This window comes from Gorilla gorilla, chromosome 16, assembly GCF_029281585.2.
Source record: "Gorilla gorilla gorilla isolate KB3781 chromosome 16, NHGRI_mGorGor1-v2.1_pri, whole genome shotgun sequence".
NCBI lineage: Eukaryota > Metazoa > Chordata > Mammalia > Primates > Hominidae > Gorilla > Gorilla gorilla.
In genome coordinates this window covers 41,693,826-41,714,533 of record NC_073240.2, presented here as the reverse complement: position 1 = coordinate 41,714,533, position 20,708 = coordinate 41,693,826, and the positions used below count along the sequence as shown (strand labels likewise).

General features: G+C 43.0%; 1 protein-coding gene across 1 annotated transcript in view; it reads left to right on the top strand.

Moving 5' to 3' along the window:
- INO80 (INO80 complex ATPase subunit) overlaps nt 1-20,708 on the top strand; it is a 136,940-nt gene that overhangs the window by 111,942 nt on the left and 4,290 nt on the right. Inside the window, exons 29-34 of the mRNA XM_031002339.3 lie at nt 6,182-6,254; nt 15,865-16,023; nt 16,666-16,768; nt 18,437-18,525; nt 19,519-19,674; nt 19,947-20,106. Of these exons, the coding sequence (XP_030858199.2) occupies nt 6,182-6,254; nt 15,865-16,023; nt 16,666-16,768; nt 18,437-18,525; nt 19,519-19,674; nt 19,947-20,106 (740 nt within the window). The remainder of the gene's footprint in view (nt 1-6,181; nt 6,255-15,864; nt 16,024-16,665; nt 16,769-18,436; nt 18,526-19,518; nt 19,675-19,946; nt 20,107-20,708) is intronic.

Genomic DNA, 20,708 nt, shown 5'->3' with positions numbered 1-20,708 from the left:
GGTGTGGGGTGGCATGCTTTGTGAATTATGAGAAAAGACATTAAGTAATAGGTATTTCACCTGATACTGTTTTTGTTTATTTTCCACTAGTATATTTGATACTGTACATTTAAGGATCTTTTTAGCAGTAATGTTTTGTTTTTCTTCAGTAACAGTTGCGGACTTTATAGATTATAATGAAATGCCTATTGAGAAAAATTTGAAAAATATTTAAAGATGAAAATAAAGTCCAGGCACAGTGGCTCACGCCTGTAATCCCAGCACTTTGGGAGGCCAAGGTGGGCGGGTCATCTGAGGTCAGGAGTTCGAGACCAGCCCAGCCAACATGGTGAAACCCCGTCTCTACTAAAAATACAAAAATTAGCCGGGCGTGGTGGTAGGCGCCTGTAATCCCAGCTACTCGGGAGGCTGAGGTAGGAGAATCACTTGAATTCGGGAGTTGGAGGTTAGAGTGAGCAGAGATCCACCACTCCACTCCAGCCTGGGTGACAGAGCGAGACTCCGTCTCAAAAAAAAAAAAAAAAAAGAAAAGAAAAATCACCCACAATCCCACTACTTTTAACATTTTGGTATATCCTCTAGTCTTTAATGTATGTATAGGGTTATATTTATACTGTTATATTATAGGTGGGATTTTGTATCCTGATTTCTTCTACTTAATATTCTGTCATAACCATTTTCATATATCATTAAAAAGCCTTTGCCAACAACTTTTTGTTTTTGTTTTTTCTGAGACAGAGTCTCGCTCTGTCACCCAGGCTGGAGTGCAGTGGCGTGATCTTGGCTCACTGCAACCTCCACCCCCCGGGTTCAAGCGATTCTCCTGCCTCAGCCTCCCGAGTAGCTGGGACTACAGGCGCCCGCCACCACGCCTGGCTAATTTTTTGTATTTTTAGTAGAGACAAGGTTTCACTATGTTAGCCAGGATGGTCTCAATCTCCTGACCTCATGATCCACCCGCCTCAGCCTCCCAGAATGCTGGGATTACAGGCGTGAGCCACCGCATCCAGCCTTGCCGACAACATTTTTAATGATCACAATTCTGTTAACACTGGGTGTATATACCACTTTTCTACTATTGAATAGAAATATCTACTAGAAATGTTGAGTGAATATTTTTGTGTATAAAGCTTTGTCACTATTTTAGATTACTGTCTTAGCATAGATTCAAACATGGGAAATTACTGAGTGAAAGGATAAGAACATTTAAGACTATGTGTATTTCTTTGTAGAAAATTCTGCTAATATAGACCCCAACCAGAGCTGTAGTATGTTGACTTCTAGTGATTTGGGCTTCTGAGTTTTAGAGCCGCAGTCGTTCTCCTGGCTTACCCAATTATTAGAAAACTGGGCTGTGAGACCCAGGGCTCAGTATATTTTGCAGTATCTTTGTGGTGGAAAAAAATCAGGAGGTGTATAATTTATTACCTCTGAAATATCTTACTTAACTTGGGAAGCAGAATTACTTGGGCAGTCCCAGTAGTAGTGCACAATGATTTTGAAAAGTTTAGCTCTAAAAGAGTGGCATTTTCACCATTAAATTTTACTTGGCTCTACTTAGTAAAAATGTTAATTTTTCACAGATTTTTTAAGGAAATCTTGCTTGAGCCTTCAGACTCTACAACTTAGAATTACTTAGGTAACAGTGAATGTTATTTAGAGTCAACATTTGGGTAACCATCATTTTAACACCCTCTGTCTAATATTAGGCAAAATGGAAAAAGAGACTGAAGTCTCCTTCTGATCCCTGCCTACATTACAAACTGGTTGCTTAGAGTTGGGATTATGGCAAAGAAGTAATCTATTTCTCATGTGTAGAATCTGGACTATGCATATGCTGACCCCTCCAAAGGGCGGAAAATGCTCAACTTATAAATTTGAGTGACTGCAGTCGCCTGATATAGAGAAAAAGACAGGTGTTTTTGGACACAAGCACTCCTTGCCAAATATTTTAATTACTGTTAATGAAGGACATCAAAAGAAAAAATTGCAGTTTCAACTGGAAAGCCCTGTGGTCAAAGGTCAGCCAGAGTAAACAACAACGCCTATAAAAAGCCATTTACATTCCCTTCATACAAGATTTATTTATGAAGGATCCTTCCAGGAAAAAGTCTGACTGAGACTAAAGACTGTTTGGCCAGGATGTCCTGACGGGGCAGCATTCAGGGCATGTGACCAGTGCGTGATCCTGGAAGCCATTCACAAGGTCTTTGCTCTGTGGTGCTTTGGCCTTTGCTTCCCTTCCTCCTAACCCATGACCTTTACCAAATGGATCCTCTCCCCATTATCTGACCACTCAGTGTGACTCTTTGGAAAACATGAGGAAAAAGTGACTGTAGCATGGATTTTTCCTTTGTGAGTGTTGTAGAGATTCACAGTTGTCTTTCATTGTGGTTTTTCAGTCATTCAACAAGCCTTTACCGCAGTCAGCTATGTGCCTAGCACTATTTGGGTATGTTGGTGCAAAGTCACCTCAGTGGGTTATTAAAGAAGAGTGAGAGCGAGACCTACACATGTCTTTGCTGTGTGGTTTTATAGGCCCCTTTACAGACCAGCCAGATGCCTAGTCTTTAAGGTCTGTTCCAAGAGACCCTGAGTTGAGATGCCTTTTCAGCCTCCTAGAGAGGGCACCCAGACCACCATGTTGCCTTCTGGGATTTTGTTTTCTCCTGTTTAGTCAGAGCCCCTAAAACGTTAATTCACATTATCAATACTATTATAGCGTTATTCAGTAGAAAGGAACTTCTTAGTAGTTTGATTTAGATACTTTTGTTTTTTACAGCAGTGTAGTCCACGGTAAGAACTAATTTCTTTGATTATAAGAACCCAAGGTTTCTGCAATTCTTATTTTTTATTACAATATGATAAAATTACATTGAATTCATCTACCTCATCATCACAAGGCATCTTTTCAATACATAATTGATATCCAAAAGAAACCATTGTATTTCTAAGTTTTTCTACTAATTTATTTTTACCTACATTTCTTTCACTAGTGTTCTTTTGTATATAGCCCCTATTTGTAAGTGATTACATCTGAACTAATCTCTGGCTGTACAGACTATGGAAATTACCCATCTTTTTCTTTCTCTTTTTTTTTGAGACAGGGTGTCACTCTGTCACCCAGGCTCTGGAGTGCAGTAGAACACAGTAGAGCAATTAGAACTCACTGCATCCTTGACCTCCCAGGCTCTAGTGACTCTCCTACCTCAGCCTCCCAAGTAGCTGAGACTACAGGCTCGTACCACCACACCCAGCTAATTTTTGGATTTTTGTAGAGACAGGGTTTCGCCCTGTTGCCAAGGCTGGTCTTGAACTCCTGACCTCAAGTGATCTACCCACCTCAGCCTCTCAAAGTGTTGGGATTACAGGCATGAGCCACCGCACCTGGCCAGAAATTTCTTATCTTTTTGCTTCTAATACTTTATTTTGTTGTACTTCTCAAGTGCCTTGTCTTTTCCCACCAGTCCCCCATACTCCCACCCTGTACCCATTCCCTGACGCCTACCCCATGCTCATATTTTGGGTCTCCTCAAGAATTAACAAAAAAAAGTCCTAGCCATTGGATGACTCCATCAACTCTCACGCAGGTATCAGAGAGGAGCCTTTGATTCCTTGCCTTTGTACCCACCAAAGCAGGAGAGGAAGATGTATGGAGCAAGAGCAGTCTTCTCAGTGCGGAAGTGGGAAGGATTACTTATCCTTTTTAAGAGATGGGATCTCACTTTGTTACTTAGGCTGGAGTGCATTGGTATGATATATAGCTCACTGTATCCTTGGACTCGGGCTCAAATGATCCTCCTGCCTCAGCCTCCCAGGTAGCTGGGTCTACAGGTGTGTGCCACCATGCCTGGCTAATTTTTTTAAAAAAAAATTTTATGTAGATGCAGGGTCTTTCTGTATTGCCCAAGCTGATCTCGAACTCCTAGGCTCAAGTGATCCTCACACCTCAGCCTTCCAGAGATTAGTACGGCCCCAAAAAGCTCAATCAGTTTTTATTTGAAGCCTTATTGTGGTTAAATACTCTTCTTTGGGCCTGTGAGATACCCTGCCTCCTTCCATTTATTTACATCATCCCATATCTGTGGGAAAATGTGTTTAAAAACTGGCAGATGCCCTTCAGCTTTTTGGTTTACACTACACAATTTAATCATAAAGATGGCGTTTTATGAATTAAATAAATAAAATTACAAAATATTAACCTTTGTGATAAAATTTAAGGATAAGCTAGTAGAACTTGCATGGGAGCACGAAGCATTTGGAATCACTAACTGAGAGACCGCCACCCGTGGTCTGTTATACATGCCTCTGTAGGAAAGTTGTGTTTAATTCAATGTAAATAATGGGCAGAATTGTACAGGACATACCTACCATAGTGATTAACCAGGATGTTTATTTCAAAATAGTTCTTTCACCGATACTTATGTTTGACATTGATACGTCATCAGTTAGTCACTTCAGCAGTATTCATAGCATCTTCATTTTATAGTCCAGGAAACAGACTGTCAGCAGTCAAGTGACTTTACCAAAGAAGAATAGCCTGAAGGGATGCGAGCATCCTGATGTCAGTATGTTTGTTTCTGATGTTTTTTGTTTTTTGTTTTCCTTACTGGAATCCACAAAATAAAATTAATTTTACACTGTGATTTTAGTACCTTTATTCTATATTTGAAACTTCACAAAACATTACCCTTATGACTTGTAATGCATTAGAATATTTTCTAATCTCTTTTCTTTCTTTAATTAATTTCTTAATGCCATCTAAAGCACCAAACTGAGCCCTTGTGTGTGTGTGTGTGTGTGTGTGTGTGTAGATAAATCTTAGAGTCAAAAGCCTGTTCTGCCGGGCACAGTGGCTCACGCCTGGAATCCCAGCACTTTGGGAGGCTGAGAAACGTGCATCACCTGAGGTAGGAGACCAGCCTGGTCAACATGGTGAAATCCCATCTCTACTAAAAATACAAAAATTAGCCAGGCATGGTGGCGGGCACCTGTAATCCCGTAATCCCAGCTACTCGGGAGGCTGAGGCAGGAGAATTGCTTGAACCAAGGAGGTGGAGGTCGCAGTGAGCCGAGATCGTGCCACTGCACTCCAGCCTGAGTGACAGAGCTAGACTCCATCTCCAAAAAAAAAAAACAAAACTTGTCCTTTGTGATCTGGTATGGGCTTGTTCCCAGAAGACATTCCGTAAATATTTGTTGCTCGAGTGAGTGACAGTGGTACCTATTGGTTTATTTGTAATTCAGTGTTTCTTTGAAAGAACATAGGAAGTAGAAGGAAACTGAGAAAACCACATTTAATCATTTGTATGTAAGGGGTGTATTGGCATTCATCCAAAAGTATTTAATTCCAGCCTGTCTTCATGGACTGATCCTAAATTCAAGTTAGCACACAAAAGTCACAGCCTGGGTCTTAGTTATTTGAGTCATTTTTCTGGGACTCACCTTTCTTCATCTTAAAATGAATGCTTTGGGGTCCCGCATGGTGGCTCGCGTCTATAATCCCAGCACTTTGGGAGGCCAAGGCGGGCGGATCACGAGGTCAGGAGTTCGAGACCAGCCTGGCCAATATGGTGAAACCCCGTCTCTACTAAAAATATTAAAAATTAGGCAGGTGTGGTGGCGAGCACCTGTAGTCCCAGCTACTTGGGAGGCTGAGGCAGGAGAATTGCTTGAACCCAGGAGGCAGAGGTTGCAGTGAGCTGAGATCGTGCCTCTACACTCCAGCCTGGGCGACAGAACGAGACCACGTCTTAAAAAAAAAAAAAAATAGTGCTTTGGAATAATAACATTAGTCCCCAGACTATTATAAGTCATGATTCTTAGAGAAAACCAGAAAGCTAGGAATGGTTTGATTTAAAAATGTGACAGTGAGAGAGGTCTGTACATCTATGGTAATATTTTTCTGTTATATTTGCTACATGTTTATACTTGTGTTGCCTATCAGTCATCTATTAGTGGGCAGCAAAAGTTTATCTGCAAATTGGAAGATGACCTCCATGTTTGGTTGTAACAACAGAGCAACATTGTATAATGCTTTACAGAAATACAATCAGGCCTAGGTAACCACCAAAACTCTTTTTAGTCCTAGACTTTATGTTCTGTATTCAGAGATCTCTCTCTATTGATACATGCCATTTTTTCTTTTCAGTTTTTCCTTTAACATATCTCTTTTCTGCAGGAATGACATCTTTGTGTTCCTGTTAAGCACACGAGCTGGAGGACTGGGTATCAATCTCACTGCTGCAGACACAGTAAGTAATGAGAGCACAATCAACTAGATATGCAGGTTTTCTACTATGAAACCTACTATGCAGGTTTTTCTACTATGGCATTGTTTGTTTTACCCTTTGCTTTTGTGTCACAAACTTGCAAACTTTTTATTTCTTTGCCTCTTGTGTTAAAAGACTCTAGTTGCTCTTTGACTGGAACTAGAGTATTTTAGCTTTCCTTATGGACTTTGCTATTCATTTTCTTTGAACAAGTTTTTTTGTTTTTGTTTTTTGAGATGGGGCCTCACTCTGTCGCCCAGGCTGGAGTGCAGTGGCATGATCATGGGTCACTGTAGCTTCAACCTCCCCAATCTCAGGTGATCCTCCCACCTCACCCTCCCAAGTAGCTGGGACTATAGGCATGCGCCACCATGCCCAGCTAATTTTTGTATTTTTTGTAGAGATGGGGTTTCGCCATGTTGCCCAGGTGGTCTTGAACTCTGAGGCCCAAGTGATCCACCTGCCTCAGCCTCCCAAAGTACTGGGATTACAGGTGTGAGCCACTGCGCCTCGCCTGAATAAGTGTCTTACACATTCATTCGACAAATGTTTCACTAATGCCTATTATGTGTCTGATACTGTTCGAGACATTTAGGGTACATCAGGGAAAACAGACTGGAAAAACAATCAGTCCATCCAGATTTGTTTTAGGAGCCATAATTGAACACATCAGAAAGGATTGTTTTGTTACTCTTATGCATTATTCCATTAATGGAAAAACCCACTTTTTGTATCCTGACCTTCAAAAGGTGGTTGGAGAGCAATGAAAAGGTTAATTTCAAAAATAAAGTAGAAAAAATATTCCAACAAATTATCCACTCTTTCCTACCCAGTCTTCTTGCAGGAATGCTTGTGTTTGAAAGGGTGAAGAAAAGAGGATTCCTGGCTGGGCGTGGTGGCTCACGCCTGTAATCCCAGCACTTTGGGAGGCCAAGGCGGGTGGATCACCAGGTCAGAAGATCAAGACCATCCTGGCCAACATGGTGAAACCACGTCTCTACCAAAAAAAAAAAAAAAAAAAAAAAAATAGCCGGGCGTGGTGGCACGTGCCTGTAGTCCCAGCTACTCGGGAGGTGAGGCAGGAGAGTCGCTTGAACCCGGGAGGCAGAGGCTGCAGTGAGCCAAGATCATGCCACTGCACTCCACTCTGGGTGACAGAGTGAGACTGTCTCAAAAAGAAAAGAGGATTCTTTTTGAATCTCAAAATTATTGCTAAGATTCAAATATATTTAATAAGAATTTTAGTAACTTTGAGATTTAAAAATACGTAAATGGGAAATTATTTTATAAAAGGCATGACTCTAAAAATGGCACTTAATGTAACTATCGTGGTGCCTCTCTGACATATAGAACATCAAAATCCCCACAACTGTGAGGAGAAAGCAAACTCATGAGGGTAGTGGAGAAATGAGGTGCAAGAGTGTAGAGGCTTGAGTAGATTCACAGCAGCAGGGGGAAATATCTCTCTCTCTCTCTCTCTCACTAATCTGATACTACACATTCTGTAATAGCAACTATAGGATGCACCTTCCTTGGCATCTAAACTTTCAGTTAACCAGGTATGGCAAGACGTCAGCGCCTGAGGGCCACTGGAGGCATTGCTGGGTAGCTGTACATCATCAGCATCTGTCATACTATGGGAGGGCTGTCAGTGTGGCATGTGTTGTTCCTGTGGGTTCTCTGATGTGGTGGCTCACTTGAGCCATATCACATAGTTTCTACCGTATCAGATAGTAGAAACTTGCCTTTCTCCTTGTTATCTCTTGGTTCCCTGCTCTCTGTATCTTTTAAGAATTTCAGCATAGTCATACTCTCAATGTGAGTACAAGATTCATCACTTTGTCCCAGCTGCTCTTTTGGACTCCACTCTCAGTTCCCGGCTTCATACCTGTTGATCCAAATCCATTCTTTGCTATGCTGGTACTCTGTTAGTTTCTCTCTGCCCTTTATTAATCATGCCACTCCTTTGATTAAAACTCTTCAGGAATTCTCCATCAATTATAAAATAAAGTATAAGGCTCTTCATTTGTGTCCTTTATCTACCTTTACAGCCTAATTATCAGACCACTTTCCCTTCCAAATTTTATATTCCAGAAATAATGATTGACTTCTAGTTCCCTGAACACACCATGGCATATCACATTGTTGGATAAACTGTTCCCTCAGCCTAAGTCATCCTCCCATGAGTCTCCTCTTCCACCTGATGAACTTCTGTTTGTTCTTTAAAACCCCATTCAGGTGTCAATATTCCTTTCCCAGCCCCTCCCTTTATTCAAGTTAATCAAAATACATTGTAAGTAATTATTTTACATACTAGACTTTGGCCTCAACAATGGAAGGAAGTCAAAAGTCTGCATTTCTAGGCTGAACGCGGTGGCTCACGCTTGTAATCCCAGCACTTTGGGAGGCTGAGGTGGGCAGATGGCTTGAAGTCAGGAGTTCAAGACCAGCCTGGCCTGCATGGTGAAACCATATCTCTGCTAAATATACAAAAATTAGCCGTATGTGCTGGCGCATGCCTGTGGTCCCAGCTACTCGGGAGGCTGAGGCAGGAGAATCACTTGAACCCAGGAGGCGGAGGTTGCAGTGAGCTAAGATTGTACCACTGCACTCCAGCCTGGGCAATAGAGTGAGACTCCATTTAAAAAAAAAAAAAAAGTCTATTTCTAGTACCTGGAACAGTTTGTTCATTTGTTCATTCCTTCATTGATTCATTCAACAAATGTTTAATGAGCATCCACCAAGGGCCCAGCGTTGTTTTAGGCACTAGGAATTCAGCATGCAACAAAACAAAGTTCCATTTCTATCTTCATAGTTACTATAAATTACATTTCCAGTGGCAGGAGAGGAGACAAAGCATAAAGAAATGGAAAAAATACTGATAATATGGGGCCAGGCGCAGTGGCTCACGCCTGTAATCCCAACACTTTGGGAGGCAGAGGCGGGCGGATCACAAGGTCAGGAGTTCGACACCAGCCTGGCCAATATGGTGAAACCGTGTCTCTAATAAAAATACAAAAAAATTTAGCTGAGCTTGGTGGTGGGCGCCTGTAGTCCCAGCTACTCGGGAGGCTGAGGCAGGAGAATTGCTTGAACCCGGGAGGCAGAGGTTGCAGTGCGCCAAGATTGTGCCACTGTACTCCAGCCTGGGTGACACAGCGAGACTCCATCTCAAAAACAAACAAACAACTGATAATATGAATGCTATGAAGAAAAATTCATCAGGTAAGGAGTGGTAGCATGAGAATGATCAGGGGTTGCTGTTTTATATGGATTGGTAAGGCATCTCTGATAAGGTGACATTTGAGCCAAGATCTGAGGAAAGTAAGGCGGCAACCTAAGCATATACCTGGCAGAAAGAAGAGCATTCCAGGCAGAGGAGATAAGTGCAAAGCCCTAAGGTGAGAACATGCTTGGCATAATCAAGCAAAAGGAGGCAGCCCAGAGCAGGTAGAACAGAATCAACTATGGGGAGAGTAGTATGAGATGGCTATTGCAGAAGCAGATCATATAGGGCTTAGTAGCCATGGTAAGGACTTTGAGATGGGGAGCAATTGCAAGAATTTGAACAGAGGAGTAACATGATCTGGTTTGAGTTTTAAATGCATCCTTCTAGCTTGTTTAGAGTGGGAGAAAAAAATGAAATGCTACAAGGAGACATAAACAGGAAGATCAGTTAGGAGTATCAGAGGTTAAGTGGCAATATCACCCAGGCAGCAGAGTCTGAAGTTCAGGGGAAAGATTGGGGTTAAAGCTGTATTTTCTTTTTATTTTTATTTATTTATTTATTTTTTGAGACAGAGTCTTGCTCTGTCATTCAGGCTGGAGTGCAGTGGCTTGATCTCGGCTCACTTCAACCTCCACCTCTCAGGTTCAAGTGATTCTCCCACCTCAGCCTCCCGAGTAGCTGGGACTACAGGCGGGCACCACCATTCCCAGTTAATTTTTATATTTTTAGTAGAGACGAGGTTTTACCACGTTGGCCAGGCTGGTCTCAAAACTCCTGACCTCAGGTGATCTGCCTGCCTCCGCCTCCCAAAGTGCTGGGATTACAGGCGTGAGCCACCACTCCTGGCCTTAAAGCTGTATTTTCAAATCATCAGGTTGTAGATGATATTTAAGAGGCTGTATGAGGTCACCTGGGAAGGTCTAGCACAATTTCATTTTATTAAAGTATGTTTCTCTTCTCAGCTTGCCTATGTCAGGTTTAGTCTATGGTTTCTTAAGGAATAGTTTCTCTGGTTGTTCATTTAAATGGTTTAAAAAAAAAAAACAAAAAAAAACTAAGCAGATTTAAAGAGAGATCTGCACCTTGCTTCCAAGGTTCACAGTTTGCCCTGTAGGAGTAAAGAGCGTCCTGCCAGCCACAAAGAAGCAAAGTAGGCCTAGGCCTCTGATCCATAAGTAGAGGAACAAGAGTAGGAATTTTTTTCATCCTGAAGGCCAGAAAGGGGCTCTAGGCTGGGCATGGTGGCTCATGCCTGTAATCCCTGCAGTTTGGAAGGCCGATGTGGGTGGATTGCTTGAGGGCAGATGTTTGAAACCAGCCTGGGCAACACAGCAAGACCCCATCTGTACAAAAAAGTTTTTTAAATTAGTCAGGCATGGTGGCACATGCCTGTGATCCCAGATACTCGGGAGGCTGAGGTGGGACGTTTGCTTGGGCCCAGAAGGTCAAGACTGCAGTGAGCTGTGATTGTGCCGCTGCACTCCAACATGGGCAACACAGAGAGCTCCTGCCTCAAGAAAAAAAGAGAAAGGCTCTGAATACTCTGATTTCTGAATTCTGAAGTAATTTTCATTTTAATTTTGGGGGAAGGGCTTGGGGATTCACTTGTAAATCAGAAGCTCCTGGAATAGTTCTTAGAAAAATGAGACAGCAAGATTGAAATTAATTCCGAGGATATACTGTGTGTGTGTTGCTAGAAAAACAGTAGGGTTAGTTGCTTGTCTGGCATTTTTCCTTTGCCCTGAGATTTATTTAGCTTTGGGATTTCCCCAGAACCATTTATGGACAAGGAAGAGATTAATCAACCTAAAAATGTCAGGAAAAACCTAATGTCTTATGATTGAGAATGCATATGTAAAAATGTATTTATAAATAGTGGGACTCTATCTGGCCTACTCGGTTAGTAAAAACATGGTTTTAGCAAATGATGTATGGCAGCTGCCTTTTACTGTGTCATTGTATATGCTTCCTGAAGTAGGGTTGTCTTTGCATTTGACTCTGTTTAGTAAGGGGTTGTTATAAACTGCACTGTTTGTGTTTCTGTGTCAGACCTGTTTTAAATGCTTATGTGTAGTGAGAATGAAGAGCTTTTCTCCCTTTGCAGAGATTCAAGAAGTCCTGTCTCACAGGACAGCTTTTAGCCCTCTGCAGAGGCCGAACCTCCGCTTATTCTCTTGGGAGAAAAAGCTCCACCCTCCAAGTGTTGGTCCAACTTTTCCCACTTGTTCTTCTAGAAATTTTCCTGTTTCAGCAGGGCACGGTGGCTCACGCCTGTAATCGCAGCACTTTGGGAAGCCGAGGCTGGCGGATCACGAGGTCAGGAGATCGAGACCATCCTGGCTAACACAGTGAAACCCCGTCTCTCTAAAAATGCAAAAAATGAGCCGGGCATGGTGGCGGGCACCTGTAGTCCCTCCCAGCTACTCGGGAGGCTGAGGCAGGAGAATGGCGTGAACCCGGGAGGTGGAGCTTGCAGTGAGCCAAGATCTTGCCACTGCACTCCAGCCTGGGTGACCTAGCAAGACTCCATCTCAAAAAAAAAAAAAAAAAAGAAAGAAATTTTCCTGTTTTAAATCTCATTCTCTCATCCCCTGAAACTCCTTCTCATTGACCTATACAGCCAGGCCCCTCTACCGCATGGTAACTCTCACCTCTCTTCCCTTGTGCCTGCCCTGCTTGGTGTTTACAGTGTCATGAAGGCATTGACTATTATTTCTCCTTAGTCATTGCTGGGCCACGCTTTGTGGATTGACTTGCCTTAATCTTTCCTAGTTAAATCAGTTGTTCTAATCCTTTAATTGTTACTTGTTTTTTTCTGGAATGTCTCACTGAGCTCCATAAACCCAACTGCCAAATATAGGCATCATCCCTGTCCCACTGTGGTGCATTGTCTCCCTCACCACTCCCTCCAGTTCACATCATGGTTAATTCACTGTTAGATTAGATGGTAACCATACATCTGTCTTGGTTTTTAGTTCTCTCACTCTTGTTCTTAACCTATTAGTTTGTACGTATTTCATATTTTCCGCTGCACAAGTATTTTTCTAAACAATCCTATTTTTTTTTCTTTCCCTCCCAAATTCCCCACCTCTTGGAATCCATTTAAAGGATAAGTATCTTCCATATTTTGAGATTTTTATAAGTATCTTCCATATTTTGAGATTTTTGAATTTAAGATTGTAAACCCATCTCCTTAGGCATTAATCTTACTGTTCATGAGCTCAAAAGAACACAAGTTGAATCAGGTTTGGTTGCCAATGGGTCTTCTAGGAAAAAATGTGAATGTTAAGACAGTACTTATGAAACAATTCATAATATGGCTCTCCCTCCACCCACCTCCACCACCCACATCCCCACATTATGAATTCATGCTGAACCATAGCCTCAAGCTTAGACAGCTCAAGATACTGTCTTTTGGGTGTGACATCAGCCCTCAAATTCCACATTTGTGGTCATTTTAAATACATTGGGCATCATGGGACAACATGAACCAGAAAAAAAGATGAAAAAAGTACACTGGGCAAGTAATGTTATCCTCTAGTCCAACTGAAGGTCTTCACTTTTGTTAGCTCTGTTCTCCCTGAAAGTTCAAACTTGGTCTTCTGGAAGTTCGTATGTCCTCTTTGAAACTCCAAAATGTCGTGTGGTCAGGTTTGTTAAGTTCCTCTAGAGGCAACAAGCATTGTGCACTTCTAAATCTTAGGTTTGCAGGACACTATATTAACAATAAGCATTCATGGTGACTTTCTTTCGCCAGCAGTTTACATTGTTCTTCCCAAGGATTCTAACCTGTGCTAAAAATGGAGGGAAACCATTTTGGCCAGGTGCAGTGGCTCATACCTGTAATTCCAACACTTTGGGAAGCTGAGATGGTAGGATTGCTTGAGCCCAGGAGTTTGGGGCTGCAGTGAGCCAAGATCATGCCACTGTACTTCAGCCTGGATGACAGAGCAAGACCCTGTCTCAGAAAAGAAAATGAGAGACAGAGAGAAACAGTTTCAAGAAAGATGACTCACTCTTTCAAATAGTACACATGAAATAATTGACACCATAGAAGTTAGTGATTAAGTGGGGACTTGGACCAAGGTAGGTAGGCAATGCCAAGTTTTGTTACTACTGTAGGTTGTGGAGGGAGACTGTTAGGTCACTCCCCACCCTAGCCCCTTGCTGTGATCTCAGACCAGTCTCTTCCTTGCTTGTAAGATGGAGGGTAGACATAGGATTTTTTTTTTTTTTTTTTTGAGAATTCAGTGAGATATATATGCATACTAGTCCCGGGCTCATAAGTACCCAACAAATTTTAGCCATTATTATTTCTAATAGGAATCCAGGGGGAATAGGGATAAGAAAAGAAAAGGAGACATTATTATGGGCAAGAGAAAACAGGGAGAGCTTCCTAGAAGCTTGAACTAAACCTGAAAGGACCAATAAAGAAGAGTTTTGGGATTCTAGTTCAGATAAACAGCTTGAGCAAAAAGAGGTGTACACAAATGTATAAGCCAGGACCACTGAAGAGACCCATCTGACTAAAGGGAAAGGGCATATTTGTGTTAGGAAAGAATAGAAAAGTTGGCTGTCTATAGCAGGGCCTGATTATTTAGGAGAGTTTGGACAAGGTGGCAGGCACCTGTGATCCCAGCTACTCAGGAGGCTGAGGCAGGTGTGTAACTGGCAGAGAGCTGGAGTGGCCCACAGTGGTAGCCACGGTAGACTGAAGAGGAAAGAGACTGAGATCTAAGAGTCCTGCTGATGTAAGAGTGCTAATCCAGATGTAGGTTGTGAGGGCCTAGTCTAGAATGGTAACAGTGGGACTGTTACAGTAGAAAGGACAGGTTCATTTTTGAAGCAGTGGCTGGATTTGGTGACTTTTGATTGGATATAAAGGACAACACGTGAGATATGAGGGCCATTTTGAACTGGTCCGCCATGTTGGATGGTAGCCTCAAGGGTTGAGGACTGAGGAGTTTTAGGATCACTTAGTGGTGATACATTTTGTTGTTAATTTGTTTGTTGCTCAGCAAACTAGAAGTCACTTCCAGAGAACCCTTTAAACATTCCATCCTGGGAATTCATGGGCTAGTAAATGACTGTTGATGAGAGCCTGAGAATTCTAGGGAAAGCCATGCCTGTTTCCAACATAGCCCCAGTGTTTTGTTTTGTGACAGAGTTTCTCTCGTCGCCCAGGCTGGAGTGCAATGGCATGATCTCAGCTCACTGTACTCTCCGCCTCCTGGGTTCAAGCAATTCTCCTGCCTCAGCCTCCTGAGTAGCTGGGATCACAGGTGCCTGCCACCACACCTGGCTATTTTTTTTTTTTTTTTTTGAGACGGAGGCTCACTGTGTTGCCCAGGCTGGATTGCAGTGGTACAGTGTCGGCTCACTGCAACCTCTGCCTCCCAGGTTCAAACAATTCCCCTGCCTTAGCCTCCCAGATAGCTGGGATTGCAGGCACGCACTGCCACGCCCAGCTAATTTTTGTATTTTTAGTAGAGATGGGGTTTCACCATGTTAGCCAGGCTGGTCTCAAACTCCTGACCTCAAGTAATCCCAAAGTGATGGCCTCCCAAAGTGATGGGATTACAGGCGTGAGCCACCAAGCCTGGTTAGTTTTTGTATTTTTAGTAGAGATGGGGTTTCACCATGTTGGCCAGGCTGGTCTCTAACTCCTGACCTCAGGTGATCCACCTACCTCAGCTTCCCAAAGTGCTGGGATTACAGGTGTGACCCACCACAGCTGACCTGTTTTGTTTTTGAGACAGGGTATTGCTCTGTCACCCAGGCTGGAGTGCAGTGGTACAATCTCAGCTCACCGCAACTTCTATCTCCCAGGCTCAAGCAATCCTCCCACCTCAGCCTTGTGAATAGTTGGGAGCAGTGGTGCTTAGTTAGGCAATGTGATTTTGGATGAATTGTCTAGCTCATTTGTGCCTCATTCTCCTAAACTACAAAATATGTGAGTCTTAACAGTATTTAAATAATGACTATTATGGGATTTTTTTTCTCAGCACAAATAACAGTGATAATTCTGGGATTTAAATGAGTTAATGCACTTAGAACAATGCACTATAAGTGTTAACCGTTAATGTTATTAATGTACTAAACACTACATTTTAACTATTAATATTATTGCCACTCTTTTTAAGTGAAAACTGAAAAAAATAAAACAGGAGCATGTATCTTTTGCTCAGGGCATGTGAAGGAACGGCTTTGTATCTTCTAAGATGTCTCTTACTTAGCTCAATATCATAGAAACGAATCAGACCCTACTGACGCCAAACTCGCAAACAGACAATTGGCTGGGTTGCTCTCAGAATTTCTGGTCCTTCCCTAAGAGTGCTTCAGTTTTTGCTATATTCTGTGCAGGTGATTTTCTATGATAGCGACTGGAACCCCACTGTGGACCAGCAGGCCATGGACAGGGCCCACCGCTTAGGGCAGACAAAGCAGGTTACCGTGTACCGGCTCATCTGTAAAGGCACCATTGAAGAACGCATTCTGCAAAGAGCCAAGGAGAAGAGTGAGGTAAGCACAAGGGAAAGAAATTCCTACACTGGTGGAGCAATCAGAAAGTCCAGCCACATTGACTGCATTGAGACTATTTAAAACTCTCTTGCCTTTCATTGGTCCTGACGAAACTACAATTTCTTCTGAATAGAAAATAACATCAGGTCCCATGCAATAGCAATTTTGACTTCCCTGGCCATGCCTCATTCTCTTTCCCCTAGAATGGTTTCCATAGCCTGGATTTTCCATAGCCTGGATCCAGCTGTTGTTCATGTGGAGACTGACACCAGTAATGGCCTCTCGCATTCAGTGGAAGAAGGATGGACATTTTTTAGTTCCTATCCTAGTACTCTCAGCTTATCTGCCTCTGAATTGTATGCCAAATTTGTTAGTTATTTTTTGTTTTTTTCCATCCTGATTCAGTAGCCTTAGATTTTCTAGTTAGCAGTTCCAAGCAAAGAAGTTATCATTTTCCTTCTGTCGGACAAATAATCTGGATGAGCCAATCAGATGAACTGAAATGAAAAGGGAGAAAAGAAGAAATAGGAAACCAGAGGCCTCCCCTGAGGAGTGGGTTGAGAACAATGTGTATCTTTTTCTGGATATTTGCCATAAGGGAATGGATGCCTGGAGGTGACATTTTGATCTGCTTTGGTGTAGATTCAGCGGATGGTGATTTCAGGTGGGAACTTCAAACCAGATACCTTGAAACCCAAAGAGGTGGTTAGTCTTCTTCTAGACGACGAAGAGTTGGAGAAAAAACGTATGTACTCTAAACCTCTATACACTCCCCTCACGTATCTGAGAATGGAAGAGGTACTTGGCTGTGTGCCAAGGGTAGGCAAAGCCAAAGGCTGTATTTAGGGAAAGTATTTTTGTGCTCATATTTTATATAAAAACCCAAACAAGAATGTGTTTGTAGGCCAGGCATGGTGGCTCACGCCTCTAATCCCAGCACTTTGGGAGGCCAAAATGGGCAGATCACCTGAGGTCAGGAGTTTGAGTTTGAGACCAGCCTGGCCAACATTGTGAAACCCCACCTCTACTAAAAATACAAAAAATTAGTTGGGCATGGTAGCGGGCACCTGTAATTCCAGCACTTTGGGAAGCCAAGGCAGAAGAATTGCTTGAACCCAGGAGGTGGAGATTGCAGTGAGCCGAGATCGTGCCATTGCACTCCAGCCTGGGCAATAAGAGTGAAACTCCATCTTTAAAAACAAACAAACAAACAAACAAACACACAAAAAACGCAAGACGGCTCACACCTGTAATCCCAGCACTTTGGGAGGCCGAGGCAGGTGGATCACGAGGTCAGGAGTTCCAAGACTAGCCTGGCCAACCTGGTGAAGCCCCGTCTCTACTAAAAATACAAACATTAGTCGGGTGTGGTGGTGGGCACGTGTAATCCCAGCTACTCGGGAGGCTGAGGCAGGAGAATCCCTTGAAGCTGGGAGGCAGAGGTTGCAGTGAGCCAAGATCGTGCCATTGCACTCCAGCCTGGACAACAAGAGCAAGACTCCATCTCAAAAAAAAAAAAAGCATTGTGGAGTAGAAGGCAAAATTTGTGTGTATTTTAAAGGTAAATGTGGCTTCAAATAATGTAGCTTGCACAAGGCAGGCACCTGACTCCTTAGCAGTAGTGAATTTGCTCTTCTGCCCAGAAAAATGTTTTTATGGAAAAGTTGGAGAAGCACGCAGCTGTAACCATACAAACCCTCCTCCCATGTGTTTTCTGGCTTTTGAGAGCATTGGGTTTCAGATTCATCCTGTGAGCCTCTGAAGCCTTCCACAGCATTACAGCAGAAAATAAGTTCACATTTGCCAGCACCTTCTAAAACCTTTCAGAACTCTACAGCCATGCTTAATGTGTGCAAAGCAGAGATTAAAAGGCTGAAATGAAAAAGGGAAAAAGAATAACATGAGGAAGAAAGGCCTATAATAATTTTTTTTTTGAGACAGAGTTTCGCTGTGTTGCCCAGACTGGAGTGCAGTGTCACAATCCTGGCTCACCACAACCTCCACTTCCTGGGCTCGGGCAGTCCTCCTGACTCAGCCTCTGGGGTAGCTGGGACTCAGGCGTGTACCACTGTGCCTGGCTAATTTTTGTATTTTTATAGAGATGGGGTTTCACTATGTTGGCCCGGCTGGTCTCAAGCTCCTGGGCTTGAGCCATCAGCCTGCCCCAGCCTCCCAAAGTGCTGGGATTACAGACGTGAGTCACCACACCCAGCCAGCCCATAATGCTTAAATAGAGTGTGATTTAAACCCAAAGTTGAGAATCCAAGTTAGAAAACCACTGGTTATCTGCCTTAAACAGATAGAAGTGATACTTGGAAAATAAACATCAGGGGATATGGCCACCTTAATTAAGAGAGTGAGGATTATGATTACCACAGGTACTTCATCAGGTCTTAATTTATTTTCTTGATAGTGAGGCTGCGGCAGGAAGAGAAACGGCAACAGGAGGAAACCAACCGAGTGAAAGAGCGCAAGCGGAAGCGGGAAAAGTATGCAGAGAAGGTATCTCCAGCCTGGAATGGTGGATAGGGGCTAATGGGGCCTGGGGTACTTACCAAAAAGGCTTTGGGGTACATGGCTTCTCACCTTGGTTACTGGTTGCTATCAAGCTCCAGCTGTGTATGATCAGCTACATTTCTGGGCTGACTCATGCTTTGCTCAGGAGAAATGTGGCCTTGGTAGATCTGTACTCTCCACACAAACTCACCCTTACAGTGGTCACAGTTTAATTATGGAAACCATTTGTCAGGGCTGTTACAAAGCGTGTAAGGCTAAAATGTGACTAAGATCGGCATTACTTATAAGGCTCCGTAGAATCTTAGAAAGGGCCTAAGAGGTCATGAGATCCAAAACCTACCATAATTCTGCTAGTGTACCACTCAGTGTTATCTGTCACTAGAAAAATAAACCCCCGGCTTATTTCTAAATGTCTGTTCATCTCTTTTTCTCTAGTTCACACCAAGGATTTGAACTGTCTTAAAAATTTGTCTTAAAAAGAAAAACAGATATGTAGAAAATATATTGAAAGCATTGGCCCTCTCTTTTGTGGGACTGCATTCAGTCAGCCTCAATAAGTGCTGGATGTGCCAGCGGCTGGTGAGGCTCTTCGGCCCATTAGGGTCAGGGTTGGTGTGGCTCTGGTTCAGTGTGACTGCCCCAACTTTAAACTCTATTATTGTGGCAGATATTCATAAACTCTTTTTTTTTTTTTTCTTTTGAGCTGGGGTCCAATTTCTGGGCTCAAGCAATCCTCCCACCTCAGCCTCCTAAGTAGTTGGAATTACAGGCATGTGCCACAGTACTCGACTGAAATACACATAAACTCCTATTAAGCTATCCCTTCTTCCTTATGCAGTTTTTCTTCCTTAAAAATATGCTAATTGAGAAGTTTATAAACTAAAGAATAAAAGTTCTGTTATCCTTTTCTTCCCAAATCCCGCTTTTCTTTTGGGGTGCATCCTCACACGTTTTCCATATTTATCCGTGTGTTCCCAGAAGAAAAAAGAAGATGAATTGGATGGGAAAAGGAGAAAAGAGGGTGTGAACCTGGTGATCCCATTTGTTCCCTCGGCTGATAACTCCAACCTCTCTGCTGACGGAGATGACTCCTTCATTAGCGTGGACTCGGCCATGCCAAGCCCTTTCAGTGAGGTGAGGCTCCTTTTAGATGCCTGCATCACAGCCGTAAGGAGTGTCCTGACTGTGTAGCAGGGACACACTGCTGGGCAGTCTTTGCTTCTGGAGTTCTCCAGCCTTGTTGAAGTAGGTTGCACATGAGGTCTGTAAGGAGAAAAACAAATGAGGACAGGTTGGTTTCTCAGAAGCCAAAGCAGCCTCAACTGTGAAGCATGTTCCTAGCTGGGTGCAAGGCCATGGGCAGTGAGCACAGGGAGTCGTAATGATCTTAACCCTTCCTCTTCTAGATCTCCATCAGCAGTGAGCTGCACACTGGCTCCATTCCCCTGGACGAGAGCAGCAGTGACATGCTGGTCATTGTGGATGACCCAGCCTCCTCAGCCCCTCAGTCTCGAGCTACCAATTCTCCTGCATCCATAACAGGCTCCGTCTCAGATACCGTGAATGGTAATTGCTGCTGTCTTGTACAGCTTGGGCCTGGTCAGCTGCCCAGCACTGGTTTGGTTGTGGGTAAGGTCCTGATTCCTTGTAGGATAATGGCATTTTTATTCTTTCAATAGCTTTGTCAAGTGAAATGAAGAAACGAGGTTTAGGGAAAGCAAAATAAGAACTTTATAAAGATTTAAAACTTTTCTAGTCATCCTCGACTTTCAGATTCACCATTATTTTTGCTGATTTTTAATTAATGTTAGCTTTTCTGGGCCTTTCCTCACTTTGCTGTGTGGGGTCTAGTGTTGCTGCCATTTCTTGGGGAGCTCTGGGTTCAAAACTCGAGGGTAAAATTTGACTCTCCAAGGCAAGAGCACATTAGAGTGTGCAGATGAGTCCCAGGTAGCAAGTCGCTTCCCTTTGTAATGGACAAATTTAAAGAGGAAACTCAGGAGTAATGTAACTGCTCTTCAGAATGAAAAGCAGCTTGAGGAGTTAGGATGTTTTCATTGTTTAGAATTCTTAGTATTCTGTGTGACTCAGTGGTCTAGCCATTATTAAGTGGAGACATAGACCTCCTCATGGGTCCTAAAACAAATGCCCTAAGAGCCCGCTTTCCC